Source organism: Gaeumannomyces tritici, assembly GCF_000145635.1.
Source record: "Gaeumannomyces tritici R3-111a-1 unplaced genomic scaffold supercont2.2, whole genome shotgun sequence".
Taxonomy (NCBI): Eukaryota; Fungi; Ascomycota; class Sordariomycetes; order Magnaporthales; family Magnaporthaceae; genus Gaeumannomyces; species Gaeumannomyces tritici.
This window is the reverse complement of record NW_008804546.1, coordinates 4,960,051-4,977,860: the sequence shown is the minus strand read 5'-3', so window position 1 is coordinate 4,977,860 and position 17,810 is coordinate 4,960,051. Positions and strand designations below refer to the sequence as shown.

Sequence of the window (17,810 nt, the reverse complement as noted above, 5' to 3'; positions counted from 1 at the left end):
TGCATACGATGTGGGGGTGTTGAGCTTCGGTAGGACGCACCAGGAATCGAACAGAATTCGAACAACAACCGAATACGAATCGAACAAGAACATGACCAAGGCAGGGCTCGAGGTAGAAGCGCCACAGCCGCCGGTGCCGACAGAATGCTGGCCTCGACCCGGCCGCCATGGATCAGTTCAACAGCGCCGAGGCGCGGGCGCTCCTCGACACCATATACACCATCCGCGAGCTGCAGGCTGACGGCACTGCGGGCCTATCCCTGCCCCGGATCGTCGTTGTCGGCGACCGGTCGGCCGGCAAGAGCTCCGTGCTCGAGGCCATCTCGCGGGTGCGCTTTGGCCCCGTCGAGTCGGGGCATTCCACTCGCTTCGCCACAGAGCTGGTGCTTCGCAAGGCTGCGCACAGCAAGGTGTCTGTCCGCATCAGGTGGGCCGATGAGTTTTCGCCCGGTAGCAAGCCGCAGCCCAACCAGGACCGGACCAGGTTCGATAAGGACTCGCTGCCCAAAATCATCTCGCAGGCCGAGGAGATCATGAGGGTGGGCTCCGAGCCCGAGGACTTTCCAAAGAATATCCTTTGTGTTTAGATCGCAGGGCCCGACATTTACCCCCTCACGCTTGTCGACCTCCCGGGCTTTACCACAGCGAGACAGAGGGCCAGACGCTCGAGGAGAAGGCGATAGTGGACCAGCTGGCCGCGAGCTATATGGAGCGGAAAAGCAACATCGTCTTGGCTGTCGTGTCAGCCAACGAGCTGGCGAGCCAGACGGTACTCGAGCGCGCCAAGCCACGACCCGGCCGGAAAGCGTACCATCGACGTCGTTACCAAGCCCGACCTGGCCGGCCCGGGCACCACGGATAAAAAAAAACTGTCTGAGGCTCGTAAACGGCTACGACAAAACCTACAAGCTGGCTCTTGGCTGGCACGTCCTGCACAACCTCCCGCAGCAGGGTCAGAAGACCTCTGCCGACGACCGGGACGCCAAAAAAGACGCCTTCTTTAGAGAGGGCAGGTGGGGGTCCATCTCTCCCCCGCGCAGGGGCGCCGAAGAGCTGCGGAAAAAGCTTAGCAAGGTTTTGCTGGAACATATCCGACTGGGCCTGCCCAATGTCGTGTCCAAAATCGAAGAGAGCCTGCGCGACCGCGAAAAGCGGCTCGAGCGCGTGGGTAAAAGCTCGCGCGAAACCACGGACGAGGTTCGGTCCTACCTGCTCGACATCCCCGACCGGTTCCAAAGGCTGGGACGCGACGGTATCGAAGGCCGGTACGCCGATTCCTTCTTTGGCGACCTTTACGACGGCGGCCGCAAAATCAGGGCCCAGCTTCGGAATCTCAATTCCGCGTTCGGCGAGACGCTTTCGGGCAAGGGCGCCAAGTACAGCATCCTGTCGGACGCCGGCGGCCTGTTCGCGGCCCGGGAGAACGGCAGGCTCCCCGAAATGCTCCAGCCGTTTCTTGGTCTTTACTCGCGCTTTCCAGACCCCGAGCCCATCGCCGAGGAGGAACTTTGCCGCAGGCTCAACCTCCTGGCATCCATCAACGGCGGCATGGAGCTCCCCGGCGCTCCCAACTCGGGTCTTGTGGCGCAGCTCTTCAAAGAACAGGCCCAGCCATGGCGTGACATAGCTGCCCTTCATCTGGAGCTTGTTTCCAACTACACCAAGTCCTTTGTGGAGCAGCTGATTGGGCACGTCATCGCCGGCAGTTCCGGTTCCGAGCCGGCACTAGCGGATGGCGGCCCTGCTACCAACAGAACCGTCGTCGCCGTCCTGTGCGGGCTTGTTGATCCTTTTTTCGAAGCTAAAGCAGAGGTTCTTCGCGCTAAGCTCGACGAGCTGCTGAGGCCTTATACGACGGGATTTAATATCCCGCTTGAACTTAAGCCGGAAATGAGCGGGCAATATGGGATAGGTTGAATTTCATGTCCTATTACATACTATCGTCCAAGTTATTTTTTAAATACATAGCAGGTGATATAAGCCGTTGAACTCTACCAAAAGACAGCGTTAAATACGACGGAGGCCACGTAATGTAACGGTGGAATATAGCACGACTTAGGACACGGGAAAAAAAACCCTTAAACGTGGTGGTGGGAGAAATAAAGAGAAATTCAAAGTAAAAACCAATGGTTTAATGTAATAATGAAAATAAAAAAGCACAGTACGCCCGAAACGCTAATAAACAATGACAAAAACAAACCCAACGCTTAAAAACAAGCCGTTTAAAAAACAAAACAAACGAAAATGCAAAAAAAGAAAAAAAAAAAGAAAAAAAAAAAGAAAAAAAAAAGGGCAAACCAAAAGATGGGTTGAAAGAAAGCGATAAAAGCAAAGACTCCACGCTCCTACAAATTCCAACGCTAATAAAAATGAGAAAGCCGGGCAGCTTTATACGCCGCCGGCACGGAGGGCAGCGGCCGTCCGTTTAGCAGCCCGACCACATGCCCGTACCGCACACGGCGGCGGAAACCATGCCCCCACCGGCGCCCGTCGGATTCCCGACGGTGCGCCCGCCGGTGCGCCCGCCGGTGCGCCCGCCGGTGCGCCGGGCGGTCAGCCTCGGGGCGGTTTGCTCGGGCTCTTCGTCGGCGGCGGGGGCCTCGTCGGCCACCTCGTCGGCCACCTCGTCGCGGGCAACGAGCGGCTGCGCGGCGGCGCCCGCGGCGGACGCGGAGACGTCCCGATTGGCGATGCGGACGGCGGCCGCGTCGCTCCCGGTGACGGCCAGGGGCGCGGCGGCGACCTGGGTGGCGGCCAGGAGGGTGATAAGGGTAGCGGCGGAGAAGTGCATTTTTGCTTTGGTGATGTTTGATATGTGGGAGAGTGTTGATGGGCAACGCCTAGGTTATCGAGAAGGTGGGAGGCAATGCGAAACGCTGTAGCTAACAGATTCGAGTGGTTGGTGGTTTGTGGAGGAGAGGCTGGAAGGATCAGTAGTGGATGATGATGGAGAGGAGAAATTACAAAACTTGTTGAGGTTGGAGAGCAGCGCATTTATACTGTCGTTTTCGTCCTTTGAGTCTGTAGGTGCTTTTATTTCCGGGCTGGGGGAGCGTTCTCGATTGCTAAAAATGGACATCTGAGCTCGGGGCTTTGTGAGGGTAGCGTTAATGGCATCACCCGCGGCCACGAGTCGTGGCGTTGCTGCGGGTGGCCAGAGCGCTGGGATCGGCACATGGGTTGCGCGTGGAGAAACGCGTCAAAATAGAAACCAATGACGAGATTGGTCCCGATTTAGTGCTGTCAAAAGGAAAGAATGATGAAACCGCTGTGGCTGCGTTGGAAACAAAACATGCACGTGCGGAGTGCTACCGAAGGCTTGTTCCTAAAGGTCGATAGCAATTTATGCACGACGATACTCGGAGCCAGGAATGGGGGGTTATTTGGGCCCGTCCTCACCTGGATGCCCAGGAAGAGAACATGGAACCGACAAACTTTTTAGTGTTGGGTGCTTCCAGCGCACCTGGCTCATGCTTCCTCGGCCCACTCCCTTTCTTGAATTAACTTCTCTTCTTTTATAGCTTTCCCGGCGCCGTGCTCGCGCCCCTGTCTCTCGTCCCCGCCGCCTGGTCACTGAGGGGAGCACCGTCCCCGGGATGCCTGAAGGCTGCACGCCTCGGGCTATCCCGTGTGATGGTTACGTCCGTTCGTACCTCACGGGGTACCGTGAGCTCTGCTCCGACCGTCCGATACGCCGTAAGCGCACGGATGGCAAAGCCCCTCGGTGTTGGTAGTGCTCGGGGGGTTACTGTTGTGAGCCTCTTCCTACGGACGAGGTTTTCCGTAGCCGGGCTGTTCAGCTCGGGGAGGCTCTCGCCCGTGGCGGCGAGTTGGAGTGTCGGAGGCTCCGGACCGTCGTCCGTAACTTGCTCCGCGAGTATCCGCGCCAGCGGAATACTAGTCGGGTGGTCGCGAGGGAAAAGAGCGACGATGAGGAGGGGTCGGTGCGCAGGAAACGTCCTCGCAAATCCGGGGATGCTCCTCCTCCTCACGAGAAGGGGAGGAGGCGGGACGATGACGAGGACGATAAAGGAGGCGCGGTAGGGGATATGATGCTGGCCAGATATCGTCGTTTTGGCGACGATTTTCTGGCTGGCATCGCCTCCATGGGAGCTAACTACCGCAGCGAGCGCGGCTGTTAGTCCTCCGCGCTTCCAGCAGCTCGAGAAGGAGAAGGAGAGGGAGGATGATAACGAGGGGGACGACGAGGAGGATGGGGAGGAGGATAACAAGGAGGGCCCCGCCATTGCCCCTGCCCTTGTGTGGGCCGTGGTTGTTGGTCGTAACACATACCCGACGGCCAAATACTTTGTACCGTCCTGGTAAGTAATTGTTTGATCGGCCGCCTTGTAGTGCGTGGGAAAAGGGTTGGTTAGGTGCTTGGAAAAAGCTGCGGCTGCGCGTGCGACGTTTGGCCGGATTGTTACGGGGTGAGCCGAAGTCCGCAGAATGACACGCCGCTCCCGACTTCCCGCAAATTGGCCTACCAGGTGTCGAGTCGATGCTGTGCCCCTAGAGTGACGTTGAACATGTCGAGCCGACCAGGGTGGTTTGGGCTTCTCACCAATCAGAACAATCCAGTTTCTGGTGCCTTTGCTTCAGTGGGCTGCACACCACAAAACAGGTACATCGACAAACAACGGTGAGGTGCCGCCCGAGACCCTCTCTGCAGTCCGCGGGCCCCTGCTCACATTCTACCGGCAGCGTGGTTTCCGGGTGATACGATCCGTTAGCGTTGAGAGCGGATCCACAAGCGGGTCTTGGCAGCTAGTGCCATTGGCTGTAATTCCAGGGGGGCAACGGACCAACACAAGACACGCTGGATCGTGTAGATATTTACATGAGCCCAGCCTGCACCTGGATGGACCACGCCTGGCGCTCTTGGGCTTACGACCAACCCCGATCAAAAAGATCAATTGCCTCTGGGCCCGGCCGCTACATCTCGCATCATGCCGCTCGTGCAAGCCGGCCTCGTGCTCATCCCCCTGCTATGGATCGCCGCGTGGCTCCGAGTGCTCGCGCGCAACTACCGCGCAGCCCGCGCCACCGGCCTGCCCTTTGTCGTGTGCCCCTATGATCCGGAAGGCGTGAGTGGCTCATTCTCTCCCCGCCGTCACAGACAGGTCTCTAACCATTCGCCCCCATCCAGTTTGTTTTCGCCCTCATCCAGGAGCCCCTCCGCCCCGTGCTGCGCCGGCTCCTCCCTGCCGCTGCCTTTGACGTGTACGAACTCAGCCTGTGGGGATGGGAGTTCCGTGCAAAGGCCGCCGTCCACAAGCGCTACGGCCCGGCCTTCGTCGTCGTCACCACGGGCCTCAACCGGCTCGTCTGCGCCGACCCGGCCATGGCGCATGCCATCCTGGCCAGGCGGAAGGACTTTGTGCATCCGGACATCAACCTCAAAACCATGGGCTTCCTGGGAAGCAACATCATAACGGCACGTTACTGCCCCCTGTCTGTTTTGGTTTCTTGCTCTTCATGGTGTGCTAACTGTGGCCCGTTGCTCGAAGAATAACGACGAAGCCTGGTCCCGCCAGCGCCGCATCGTCGCCCCGGCTCTTAACGAGCGCGTTAGCCCAGACGTCTGGAAGGAGAGCATCGACCAGGCGTCATCTCTCGCTGGCCTTCTGTGCGCCTCCGACTCGACAGTCGAGACGATCGCTGGTCTGCGCGTGATAGCCATCGACGTGCTCACTCGTATCGCCTACGGCCGCCACAAGCCCCTCACCTTAGCCCTCCCGTCCCGCGACCCGTCCGCGGACATGTCCTACGTAGACGCTATACACCTCTGCACCGAGCAGATTCTTCTGGCTTCCTTTGTGCCCTCCTGGTTTCTGAGGTTGCCCTTCATGCCGCGGCTGCTGCGGACGGTGGGCGTCGCGCTGGAGCGGCTCCCCGGCCTTACGAGGGACATGCTCGACCAGGAGCGCCGGAGAAGCTCCTCCGCAGCTCTTGTCGCTGACGAGACAACGACCGCGGGTCTGAACAACAGCCCGGAAATTATCATGAGCACGCTCATCCGCCTCTCGGACCAGGAGAAGGAGCTGACCGAGAAGGGCACCCCCGACGAGAAGACGTCCATAGCCGGCGGCAACAGAACCAGCAAGTCCTACCTGACAGAGGAGGAGATCGCAGGGAACCTCTTCATCTTCACCGCCGCCGGCTTCGACACGACCGCGAACACGATGGCCTACGCCGTGACCCTCCTGGCGGCGTGCCCGGAGTGGCAGGCCTGGATCCAGGCCGAGATCGACGCCGTGCTGGGGGCTCCTACGCCGGGAGCTCCGGGACACGAGCTTCCTGTACCGGACTATGCGACCGCTTTTCCAAAACTGACGCGGTGCATGGCCGTCATGGTAAGCTAGCGCACTACCCTTGCCTACATATTAGGCATGTTCTGAAGGACAGCTCGTGATATGCGTGTGTGTGCGCGCGTGCGTGTGTGGCACAGAACCATGGCAAGCTGACAACTCGGGGACCATAGCTCGAAACCCTCCGCCTCTACCCGGCGGCGACCATGGTGATGCGCGCCACCGCGGCGACCCAGGTCGTGCCGCTTGGGCACTCGTCGTCACCGGCCTCCTCCTTCACCCTGCGCGGCCCGTGCGCCGTCCATGTCAACGTAATGGCCCTGCATACATCCCCCGCGAGCTGGGGGTCGGACGCGCTCGAGTTCAACCCGGCGCGCTGGATCCGCTCCGTCTCGGGCGCGCAAGGAGAGCCGGTAGAGGAGCTCGTGACCCCGCCGCGTGGCGTCTTCATGCCCTGGTCCGCCGGCCCTCGCGTGTGCCCCGGCCAGAAAATGTCGCAGGTGGAGTTTGTGGCCGTGATATCGACACTGTTCCGCAGCTACAGCGCCCAGCCGGTGCAAGTGGCCGGCGAGAGCGCGCAGCAAGCGAGGCGGCGGCTGTTGGACCTGACGCAGGACAGCCATGCCGTGCTGACGTTGCAGATAAGTAAGCCGAGAGATGCGCGTCTGAGGTGGACGAGGCGCGCCTGAGGTGGCGATACGGCGATACGCTTGTAGGAGGCGTGGCCCTAGGACCCAGATCGTTGTTCTCTAGACGACTGTGCCACCAGGGGGAAAAGAAGATGCGAACGCTTCCAATCGATATCCAACAAGCCCAACTGCCGAGGACGCCTCCAATGCAAGGCCCGGCCACGACACAATTGACATGGACGAAGCGAAAAGCAAAAGGCTGTAATAGTTGCTAAGAGCTAGGTAGAGTTCATCGAAGCCAGCCGAGCTTTGCAAGCTCCTGAGACCCCTGCCGCATGGCACCGCGTCAACTGCCACCCAACGCTGCGCTGAAGCATGGAAAGTAGTGCTCAGGCCCACTGTGTATTGCAAGGGCGAGGCCGAGATAGCAGAGACGTCGAGCTATCGTTTGACGACGGCCTGGTTCTGCTGTGTGCCCCGTTATCCACCCACCGACTCGACGTGCAGTTTCAAACGCAAAATCAGCTCGAGGCCAGTCAGGATGCCTTCCAAAAAGCCATCTCTCAAGCAACACCAGCAACAGCCGCCTTCCTCCGCCGGACCCGCACCGTCGCCTTCATTCCTGTTTTTGTTCCTGTTTTTGTTTTATTCTTTTTCTTTTCTTGTTATGCCGTTTGTGAAAAGGGCTGCCCCGCCGCATTACCAATTCTGATCCCTGGAACACATCCGTTTTGTGGGGAATCGGGGCTCTTCCCCGTGACTTCATTTCAAGATGCTGACGGCGACGGCGACGGCAACCGTAGATGTCCCTTTAGACCTTTATTGACAACGTCGTCAACCTAGCGGTTGAGAACTGCCTGGTGTGCGATCCCAAACATCCTAACCCCCAGCAGAGCGGATCGCATGAATGAGAAGGCTCCGAGGGATCTGGCCCAAGAGCCGGACGAGACCCGAGAGGAGCGCGGAAGGCTGCGCCGGGAGACGGAGCTCCTCCGACAAGCCCTTCAGAAATGCCGCCTGTATCAGCCCCGTGAGATCAGCGGTACGTGGCCCCCCTAGAGCTAAGCACCCCTTGCACAAAGAAGATGGCAGTTTTGTAGGGTTTAAATTTTTCTTCCTGATGGTGGACGTGCGAGGATGGAAACAAGACAAGCCATCTTACTATGGCTTATATCTACTAACATTCCCACGAAACTGCCAGTCTTGCCCGCCGAATTCCCCAGGGTGTCCGCCGTCGCGATGCCTCCATCGTCTCGTATGTCCCAGCCATGCAACGAACTGAAGCTTCTGTATGACTGACACTCGCACGGCGTACAGAACAAGCCTCGAGGGCGATCAAATCCGCCAAGAAGATAGTGGTGAGGCTCCCCACCGCTGAATTTAACTTTAGTGTCACGCCCACGCCACCTTTAAACCTCGGGTCCCAGTCAACCGATCCTGTCGCTGTCTCCCACGCAACCACTCCCAACTCGAGCTACAATTCTTCCGAAGTTTCGGCAATTGGGGGATCAAAGACTGCGGGAGCGGCAACGCCTCCGGCACCATGCTTGATTACCCCTCCCCGTCTCCCCGAGCCTGCTAGCAACCCTCCCGGAAATCCTCCCCCGGTGCCGAGTGCTGGGGCCCCCGGCGGTGGCTCCGGTTCGGCGGCCCCGAAAAGCACAGGTCTTTTTGGCTCCTCGCCCCTAAGTGGCAACAGTTCAGCGAGCGCAGCAACGGCGCCCAGCCTCCTTGGCGGTAAATCCGGCACCACCACAACCGCGCCTACGCCTTCCGGTGGCGGCCTTTTCAGCAGCGGAATCACCACAACCACCACAGCCACGCCTCTTGATAGCGGGCTCTTCGGTAGCGTGCCGGCGACCACAGCCGCGCCTTCTAGCAGCGGGGTTTTCGGCAGTAGAACCACCACGGCCACCACGACCGCGCCTGTTAGTGGCGGGCTTTTCGGCAGTTGAGGACGCTTGCGGCCGCAACGGCTTACACTGCCTGGCCGAGGTAATCCTCGGCGAGGATACGTTGCAGGAACGCCACAACTCCTTGAACTCGCGCAGACCGCCTAAGCGCAAGTACGACCAGCGAAGCGGGAACAAGACGGAAGGCGACAGTGGAACGAACGAGAACGACGGTGACGCCAGTGCCAATGTCCCCAGTGAAGAAGGGCAGCTGGCGCGCCGCCTCAACTTCCTCCGTGGTTTGTTGGCGTGCCCCGGTATGGACGCGAACCACTACGATCGGCGCGGCAGCACGGTGCTGATAGCCTTCATCGAGCACCTGACAGACCAGGACGAGGACCGGCACCGGAACCTGGCGGCCATCCTGCAGCTCCTGGTGTCAGACGGGCCCGGCGGCGGACGGGCGCGCGTGGGGGCGCGAAATCGCGAGGGCGAGACGGCGCGGCTGGGCCGCAAGACGGCGCTCAAGGTACTGCTGGAGCGGGGCGGCGCCAGCGTGCACGTGCGTGACACCAAGGGCAGGGGCGTGCTCGAAATCATCGACGAGCGGTGCTCGCGCGCGCGACACGACATCGCACTATACGGCCGGCTAGAGGCCTACAGGGTCCTGCTCACGGGCAGATACAAGGACGACTGGGTCGGCGGCGACCAGGTCTGCCAGAACCCTCGCGTTCTGGACGAGTGGCGGGTCCGGTCGACAAGTACCAGGCCGGTGGTGTTTCAGTAGACGTGGGCTCCGTCGAAGCGGAGCCTTTTTGGTCCTGCGCAGTTTCCCTGTTCTCACTGGCTACCTTTATAACCCTTCGCTTTCCTTTTCACATTTTCTCTATTACCTGTCAACCGCTCGCAGAAGGCGACGGCGTTTAGGCCACAGTTCCAAAAAAGAAAAAAAGAAAAAAAAAGAAACGCAAAGGCGGCCTACCAAAGGGGCGAGGTACTGGCTTGTCCGTACTGGAAGAAGGATCCGTCTGCCTATTCGCGATGCTACAAGCTGGACCTCACGGAGACCGAGCGCGTCAAGCAGCACTTGTACAGGAGCCACGGCGAACTGATCCGCTGCCCGCAATATCAGGAAGTATTTCCTGGTCCGTGTTCCTGCGACAGTCACATGACGGTTGTTAATTGCGCCCGCCAGATGGATGCCATCGAGGACATACATGGCGACCGGATGACCGAGCTGGCCAGGCCCGACCAAGTAGAGCAGTGGTACACCATTTGGTGCATCATCTTTCCCGGGGTTAGAGAGCCCCCATCCCCGTATATCGACGACAGTCTCTCAGAGGACATGAATCATACAGATACCCCTGCTTCTTAGGACAGTCTGCCCGACCCTCAGCAAACGCTACCGCTAACCTAAACCACCGTGACATCCCGCACGCTGAGCTTGTGCATCAAGACGCGCAGCATCGGGTTCTCTGTCTCCCGCTCATGCTCGATGCTGCCGATGCAGTCCAGTATCGCGGCCTCGAGTTCCCGAAGCCTGGCGAGCGTCGCCTCCATGACCCCGGCCTCCTTCAAGCATTTGACGACGTGCTTCTTGGCCTCCCGGGATAGAGCCGGGGGAGCAGAGCCAGAGGGGCCATGTGACATTGCGGCCTGCTGTCGGCGCAAGATGCCCATGGCCTGGTCTCTCAGTGTGCCCTGGTGCTTACTGCAAAGTTCCACTATCAGAAATGACACCTTTCCCTCGTCCAGGTCCTCGCAGAAACCCTTCTGGTTCGAGTAGTCGGCCGAGTTGAGGTTCATAAAGTCGTCGCGGACCTGGAAGAAGCGCCCAAACAGCTGACAGAGCCGCCCTAGGCTGCTAGCATCCACGGCCTTGGCGGACGTCCAGCCGCTCTGGCTTCGCTCGCTCATCAGCAGCCGCGCCAGCAGCCGGAACATGGCGCCCGTCTTGTTGTCTACCATTTCCATATACTGAGCCTCGGTCGGCATCTGGAGGTTGTGGCGCCAGTAGAGGTCCCAGCTCTGGCCGAGGAAGAGGCATTCGAGCTCCTCAAGCAGCAAGTCGAGCGATGAGTCGTTGCGTAGCCGCCGCACCAACTGCACCGCTTGCACAAACATGTACGTGGCGCTGTTGATTGCCTGCGCCTCCCCGTACACGACGTGGGTGGCGGGAAAGCTTCGTCGCAGCCCGGAGCCGTCCTCAATATCGTCCAGAATCAGAGAAGAGTTATGCAGCAGATCCACGATGCGCTGGATATGCGCGACCGACTCTTCCGACGTAGGAAACCACACCCGTAGACTTTGGATGAGCAGTGACCGGACACCCTTGGACGGCATCGAGCAGATGTAGTTGCACGGGTCCATAAGTGCTCGGCTGTCCGGTTTCTTGAAGCCGTCCGCGTCGACGGCAGCTCTGTCGCTCGTCGCGCATGTGTCTGCGGCCAAAGCCATATCTCGGCCCGTCTCCGCAGACTCACTAGCAGCAGTGGAATCCTGGAGGTCAGAAGTGGCTGTGGAGGAGGTCTGCGAAGCCGACCGAGTTTTGCTCGTGGGATCTCCGGATCCCGCAGAAGGTAGGCAAGAACTTGTGGCGCTGGTCCAGGAATCCAGCTCATTTTCGTGCTTTTGTGGGCTGCCCGGGAGCGCCAGCGCTTCCTGGCATTTGAAGGCCACTAGGCGCTCTCCGTAGCGTTCACCGTCCACCTGCTGGTGTTGATCCCGCACACTGCGGCGCCAGCCGTGGTGACGCGGGCAGTTGGCGCACCAGTAGTGGTTGCCGGCGATGATCAAGCCGCAGACATCCACGTAGGCCCGCAAGTGGTCAGGCACAGTTCGGTTCGTCGCGTAAAAGGCCTCGCGCCTGGCCGCATACTCACGCTCAAAGGCAATGATGTGCTCGCGGACGGTGGCCCGGGCATCTGCCATGGCGAGGCCGCGCGTGCGCATGAAGAGCTCGACGGCGTTCACGATTCTGCCGCATTTGCTCTGCTGCGCTGCGGCCCATTCGCGCTCCCAGCTCCAGTAGTCGTTGGTCAGCACGAGCGCCGCCTCGGCCGCGCGGAAGACGGGCCGGATCAGCTCCTCCTCCGCATCGGAGACGTCGATGGCCATGCCGTACTGGACCATGTGCCAGAAGGGCCTAGCGCCGACAGGTTCCCGTTAGACCGTGGGTAACCAGCCACCAAGCACGAGCCGGGAGGGCCTCCAACTGACCTCATGCCCCCGTTCAGGTTGCGGAAGACGAGATAGTCGTCAAGCGTCTGGATCTTCTGCGGGTCCCTGCTCTCCATGACATCGAGCCACTTCTCGCGGTACGAGTCCAGCATGCGGAGAGCCCGGGCCCGGTCCAGGTCGAGCGCCTCAAGCATACACTTGGCGAGAGAGAGCTGCAGCTTGTCTTTGCGGTCGCTCGACTTCTCCGAGTGATGGCGCTCCGGAGGCTCCACGTTCATGGCGTGGCTGAGCGTAGCATGCTCGGTGACGGCCTCGTCATAGTCCAGCTCATCACAGAGATCTGGAACATCATATTCACCGCTGTCAGACCACGGGCGATCCCACAGAGAGCCTGCGTGGCTTGAGCTCACCGTCATGGATATTGCCCATGTTGGCCAGGTACGTCAGTACGCCCAAGCGCTCGGGCACAGTCTCGGGAAAGATGAAGGCGCCCCAGTTGCCCACGGGGCTCCAGCATGACCCGGACTTTTGCTCCCATCCGTCTCCCACGTGGGAGCCCCAGTCGGCAATGGACCGGGCTGTGGCCTCGTCGGCTATGTCGTTGCGGCTGTGGATGCGGATGGGCAGCGAGGTGAAGCAGCCGGTCGAATGCGCCACATCCTCGTCCACCGGGACGGAGTAAATCCAATTCGACGTCATGTCTTAGAGCCGTAGTGCGTGGTGAGGAAGGCTCTCTGGCAGGGCACTTAGGCCCAGGTGTTCCCTCGGGATCGCGTTCCTAGCCTGATTTAAAATATCTATCCGACATACCTTCCCGACCAGCGCGTCATGAATCGCACGCTAAACTCTCTTACCTAGCTTGCTACCGATATTTCGTCGCCGTTCGTTTCCAGTTTGATCCTGGGCGTCCCAAACCTCGTTCCGCTATACCTTTTTACCTTTCTAGCCACATGCAACCAAGCTCGACCTCTTCGAACATAGCCATCAAAAAGCCAATGCAACGACCTGGTTACCCCTATCCGCAATTTTTTTCCGGGGTTACATTTTCCATGGTTCTGCGGGGAAGGTTTTGCGGGATATGCAGTTGAGTAAATGCGAGAACTTTCGATTTGAAATGTTCCCTTAAACACACCCCAAGGGGTTGGTTGATATTAGCTTTCCCCAGTTTAGGTAGTATCCCTTTCTTGAACTCTGACCTGACCCAAGCTCCTGGCAGCCGTCGGGTGAAGTTAAACTTTGCTTATGCTTGGAACCATGATCCATCGCCCTCGCTTTTATCCTGCTGCAAAAACCTGAATTTGACGACTTCGGCATTTGATATTAGCTTTCCGCAGTTTAGGTAGTATCCCTTTCTTGAACTCTGACTTGACCCAAACCCCTGGCAGCCGTCCGGTGAAGTTAACTTTGGGGCCAGTAAAAACTTGATACCATAACCGAACCTTTCGCTTAATCCTGTTGCAGAAACTTGAATTTTTCTCCTTTGGCATCCTTGTAGCGGCAGTTTCTATCTTCACTGACTCTCCGCTTACATACAACCACCCTTCTTTATGAAGCGACCTCAGAAACCCCGCATCCTATCCCAGAAAGCCGAATCCACGGGAAAGACCTGGGAGCAGAGCGGCAGCAGTAGCAGCACGTCCGCGGAGATCATGGTGATGGAAAGCTTCGAGATGGCGAAAGAGCCGATATCGGCCGGCAAGACCAGCTCGGCCAAACTTGTCGTTTTGGCGCTCCCTCTGGCCGGGTACGTCGGTTGCCCACTGGCGTATGTGCCACCATGGCCAAGGGAAAAGACCGGCTGACGTGATGAGAAGACTGCAAGCCTTTTTTGCCATCCTGACGTCCTATGGCACGGTAAGTAGGCTAGAGAAATACCCCTTCCCCCTTTCGTTATCCGGCCCTCGATGCTAATCAACAACTGGGCAAGCCGTATCTGCAAACCCTCGGCGTTAGCAAAACCGCGGCGGGGCTGCTCTGGCTCTCCGGGCCACTATTCGGCACCCTGCTGCAGCCGTGCGTTGGCCTCTGGAGCGATGCGAGTCGGACGCGCTGGGGCCGGCGCAAGCCGTTCATGGTTGTCGGCGCCTTCGGCTGTGCTCTGTCGCTGATGGCGCTCGTGCATGCCGACACGTTATCGGTATGGCTCACCAACAGCACAGGCAGGGCCGGGGCCGGTACTAGAACCGTCGCCCTGCTCGCCCTGTCCTTCCTCAACGCCTCGATCCAGCCGCTGCAGGGGGCGTCGCGCGCCTTTTTATTCGACAACACCTGCCCCAGCCGCCAGTCGGTTGCTGCGGCCTGGGCGTCGAGGGCGACCAGCTTCGTCAACATTTTGTTTTACTTTGTCGGAAACGTGGACCTGCCCCGTCTCCTGCCTTTCCTTGGTAATACTCAAGCGAAGGTCCTGGCTTTGCTGGCTGTGGCTGTCAACTTTGTCACCTTGGTCGTTGCATGCGTCGCTGTTAGCGAGCCTCCGAGTCCGGCCCTGGATGACCGGCCGGGCAAACGCCTCGCAGACGTAGTGCGGGACCTGGTCGACACGGCTCGAAATTTGCCTTGGCGGATCAAAGAGGTTATGGTGGTCCAGGCCTTGTCTTGGGTCGGCTGGACACCCTTTCTCTTTTATATGTCCATGTGGGTGTGCATATATCGATCGGGCCATATGGAAGAAAAGCTGCTAACAAGAGATGAGGCAGCCACATCAGCGAGATATGTGAGGATCCGGAATATCGTACGCTCCTTTGGAAATCCTCCGTTTGCTGACATAACTCCAGATATCGAACAGGAGCGCGCCCGGCTTCCCTCGTCACCCATTCCAAGCCCGTCGGACAAAGAAGCATTTGCGCAACTGACGGCAGCAAGTCACCGGAAGGCGTCGCTGGGCTTCCTCCTCTTTGCGCTGAGCACGGCCAGCTGGGTGCTGCTGCTGCCGCGACTGACGAGGCGGCTCAGCAAGGCTCAATCTGCACGTCAGGCGGGCTGCCCCCGCGCGGGTCCCGCCGAGGCGGTATTGCTGTCCCGCGTCTGGCTGGGGTCCCAGCTTTTGTTCTCGGTGTGCATGGTTTGTTTCGTTCTCGCCTCGACTCATCTGTTCGCACTGGCCCTGATGGCGCTGGTCGGGTGTCCCTGGGCTGTGACGGTGTGGGTCCCATTCGCGCTGATCGGCATGGACCTCAAGAGTGAAGCGAACGAACACAGCTGTTGGGCCGCCGGATCTGACGTGAATCGTGGCCTGGAGCGGCACGGGCTGCTCGAGGACGAGAATGGAGCGGAGATTGGCTATAACAGCTCGAGTGAAGATGATGAGGACGCTGTCCCTTCGGGTGCTCGTGCGCATGGCGGCGACACTTCTCGGGACCGTGGTGGCGCTGTGTTTGGGCTCCACAACATTGCCATGGCGGCGCCGCAGATCCTAGGCATCGCCGCTTGCAGCTTTGTGTTCGGCATGCTTGTTCCGCTCGACGAGGCGAATTCGGGTCCGGTCTTTGCTATCGGCGTCGTGTCTGGAATCCTAGCCGCTGGGCAGTTGCTGCGAGGAGGACTGTGCAAAGCATCGACGGAGATATGTGCCTCTTAGAAACCAGTGTTTACTGCCAGTCTGAGCTACAGGATAAGATACGAGCGACATAAAACCGCAACCACAGATGGGGAAACAAAACCTTGCGAATCTTGCTGCCACCCGCTAGCAGGTATCCAATGAGCTCGGTCACCATTTACACATCCTTCTCGTGCTCGGCGTATCCGATGTGTAGCGGAGACCCCTTCCACAGTCCCAGCAGCTTGGCATCGCGCACGAAGTCCTCAGCTGGATCCACCTGATGCCAGTCGAAGTTCCAGGCCAGCTTCGCCACGCAGATGCGGATCTCCATGTACGACAGGTTGATGCCGATGCAGGAGCGTGATCCGATAGAGAAGGGCTTGGAGGCGTCCTTGCGGTCGCCCTCGTAGACTGGATCATAGGCGGGGTGCTCGCGTGGCAACCACCGCTCCGGGCGGAACTCGCGCGCCTTGTAAAACCAGCGTGGGTCGCGCGACGTCACGTGGCCCGCCGCGGCCAAGATTGTCTTCCAAGCGGCCAAGTGCTGTCAGCGGGAGCGTTACAGTGTTAAAACTGGAACCGTAAGGAGAAACTCACTCCCTCGGGGACCCAGTGCCCCTGCACATGCGTGCCCGGACTCACGCGGGGCAGCCCAAACGCAGCCGGATTGAAGATGCGCAGGCCCTCTTCAACGACGGCACACAGGTACGGGCAGCCTCGCGTCGACTCGTCCGTGATCTCGGCGCTGGTGCCAAAGCGGGCCCGGACCTCGGCCTGCATCCGGGCCAGCTTTTCGGGGTTCTTGAGCAGGTAAAACGTTAGGCCCGTTAGGAACGTGGCCGTTGTCTCGGTGCCGGCCGCGACAAGAGTGCTGCCCTGGGCAGCGAGGAAGCCGACAGTGGCGTCGGGCGACTTCTCGCCCACCAGCGGGGTGAAAAAGTCGAAGCGGGACACGTCGGCGCCGCGGGCCAGCCGCTGGGCAGCCATGTTGCGTGCGTTGCTGACGTAGCTGTTGCGCATGCGCTTGCTCTTTTCGTTGGTGAGACAGAATCTGACAGCCTGCTGGAACAGCCGGGCGCGGCGGCGGACCACGAAGCCCAGGGCCACCTGGAAGCCGCTGTTGACCAACATCTCAAGCCACTCGTTGGAGCAGCCTGCGCGCGTGTGGAGTCAGCTTTGATGCTGGGGGTGAGATACCGACGGTAGGCGACGCACCATTCTCGACGCTCTGGAACGAGTCGCCAAAGGCCAGGTCCACGACGACGTCAAAGGCCAGCCAGGTGAACCAGTCGGTCATGTCCATACCACCGGGCTTGCTGCCGTGGACCTTGATCTGCTCTACCAGGAGGTCGATGTAGTGGAGAACCACATCCTCCTGCCGCTTCAGGGCCGAAGCGCTAAAGCCGGGTGCCAGCAGCTTGCGGATCTTCTGGTGGATGACTGGGTCGACCTCGGTGCCGACTGAGCGGCCAACGTCTGTCTGCTGGTAAAAGGTGCGGGACTTGGGGATGAACTTGGGGTGGTTGATGTTGACCTGGCCGTAGATGTCCTTCATGGAGTCAGGATGAGAGAAGGAGAGCTCGTTTGGTGCGATCCTGACGACGTCGCCTGACAGCAGTCAGGTCAGCACGGCTGACCAGAGCCCTGCGTGGTTTTGGGCAGAAAGGGCTGCACCCACCGTACTTCTCGTGCAGCTTCTCGACCTCGTGGGGCCACCTGCCGCCGACCCTGTGTCGTGTCTTTGTTAAATCCGTCTTTGCAATGCAGAGGCTTGTGCTGCCTTACCATTTGCGCGAAACCCAGATATCCTGGATGGCGCCGCTCAACGGGCCAGGGAAGCGCGCCAACGGGTGGAAATAGAGGTTGTATATGGAGGATGCAACGAAGTACACCAGGCCCTGCTTGCGATATTGGCCTTATTAATGTTGCTCGTGGCGTGTGTCCGAGAAAGGGAGGCGTGCTTACCGCAATGACACACAGACCTAGAGAGATCTGGATGAAGCTAGCAAGAATATAAAGTGCCATAGCTGCTGTTCCGTGCTCGTACCGGTGATGGCCTCAATGCTTCTTCCGCTGCTAATGCTGCCTCTGCTGGCGAGGTAAAGAGAAAAAGACAAAGGATGTAGCTCTGTACCTAGGCAAGCTGCGAACACGCTGGAGGTGCCATGAACACCAGGTAGCAACGGAGCCGGTAGCGGAAGCGGAGCCGGGCACTCGCCAACGGCAACCTGTTATCACCGCGTCAGAAGCAGGACCAATG

General features: G+C 59.4%; 8 protein-coding genes across 8 annotated transcripts; 5 read left to right on the top strand and 3 right to left on the bottom strand.

Annotated features, from left to right (window-relative positions):
• Positions 1–167: 167 nt before the first annotated feature.
• GGTG_04216 (hypothetical protein) lies at positions 168–1,917 on the top strand (the record flags this gene model as incomplete). Its single annotated transcript, XM_009222008.1, has 2 exons — positions 168–539; positions 595–1,917. The coding sequence occupies 2 exons, from the start codon at positions 168–170 to the stop codon at positions 1,915–1,917; spliced, it is 1,695 nt and encodes a 564-aa protein (XP_009220272.1).
• Positions 1,918–2,425: 508 nt separating this feature from the next.
• On the bottom strand, positions 2,426–2,791 carry GGTG_04215 (hypothetical protein; the record flags this gene model as incomplete). Its single annotated transcript, XM_009222007.1, has 1 exon — positions 2,426–2,791. One exon carries the CDS (start codon positions 2,789–2,791, stop codon positions 2,426–2,428), a length of 366 nt encoding a protein of 121 aa, XP_009220271.1.
• Positions 2,792–3,930: 1,139 nt separating this feature from the next.
• GGTG_04214 (hypothetical protein) lies at positions 3,931–4,326 on the top strand (the record flags this gene model as incomplete). The annotated part of the gene is made up of 2 exons (XM_009222006.1): positions 3,931–4,040; positions 4,143–4,326. 2 exons carry the CDS (start codon positions 3,931–3,933, stop codon positions 4,324–4,326), a joined length of 294 nt encoding a protein of 97 aa, XP_009220270.1.
• A 508-nt stretch (positions 4,327–4,834) lies between these two features.
• On the top strand, positions 4,835–7,296 carry GGTG_04213 (hypothetical protein). The gene is made up of 4 exons (XM_009222005.1): positions 4,835–5,087; positions 5,150–5,437; positions 5,511–6,356; positions 6,485–7,296. The coding sequence occupies exons 1-4, from the start codon at positions 4,950–4,952 to the stop codon at positions 6,998–7,000; spliced, it is 1,788 nt and encodes a 595-aa protein (XP_009220269.1). The 5' UTR covers positions 4,835–4,949; the 3' UTR covers positions 7,001–7,296.
• A 453-nt stretch (positions 7,297–7,749) lies between these two features.
• GGTG_04212 (hypothetical protein) lies at positions 7,750–9,797 on the top strand. The gene is made up of 4 exons (XM_009222004.1): positions 7,750–7,982; positions 8,142–8,195; positions 8,258–8,868; positions 8,936–9,797. Exons 1-4 carry the CDS (start codon positions 7,844–7,846, stop codon positions 9,617–9,619), a joined length of 1,488 nt encoding a protein of 495 aa, XP_009220268.1. The 5' UTR covers positions 7,750–7,843; the 3' UTR covers positions 9,620–9,797.
• A 448-nt stretch (positions 9,798–10,245) lies between these two features.
• On the bottom strand, positions 10,246–12,711 carry GGTG_04211 (hypothetical protein; the record flags this gene model as incomplete). Its single annotated transcript, XM_009222003.1, has 3 exons — positions 10,246–11,977; positions 12,052–12,352; positions 12,423–12,711. 3 exons carry the CDS (start codon positions 12,709–12,711, stop codon positions 10,246–10,248), a joined length of 2,322 nt encoding a protein of 773 aa, XP_009220267.1.
• Positions 12,712–13,682: 971 nt separating this feature from the next.
• Positions 13,683–15,589, top strand: GGTG_04210 (hypothetical protein; the record flags this gene model as incomplete). The annotated part of the gene is made up of 3 exons (XM_009222002.1): positions 13,683–13,756; positions 13,827–13,866; positions 13,940–15,589. 3 exons carry the CDS (start codon positions 13,683–13,685, stop codon positions 15,587–15,589), a joined length of 1,764 nt encoding a protein of 587 aa, XP_009220266.1.
• GGTG_04209 (isotrichodermin C-15 hydroxylase) lies at positions 15,486–17,661 on the bottom strand. Its single transcript, XM_009222001.1, has 6 exons — positions 17,516–17,661; positions 17,336–17,448; positions 17,229–17,278; positions 16,752–17,158; positions 16,148–16,690; positions 15,486–16,076 (listed from the first exon to the last, which is right to left on the bottom strand). The coding sequence occupies exons 1-6, from the start codon at positions 17,573–17,575 to the stop codon at positions 15,726–15,728; spliced, it is 1,524 nt and encodes a 507-aa protein (XP_009220265.1). The 5' UTR covers positions 17,576–17,661; the 3' UTR covers positions 15,486–15,725.
• Positions 17,662–17,810: the final 149 nt, after the last annotated feature.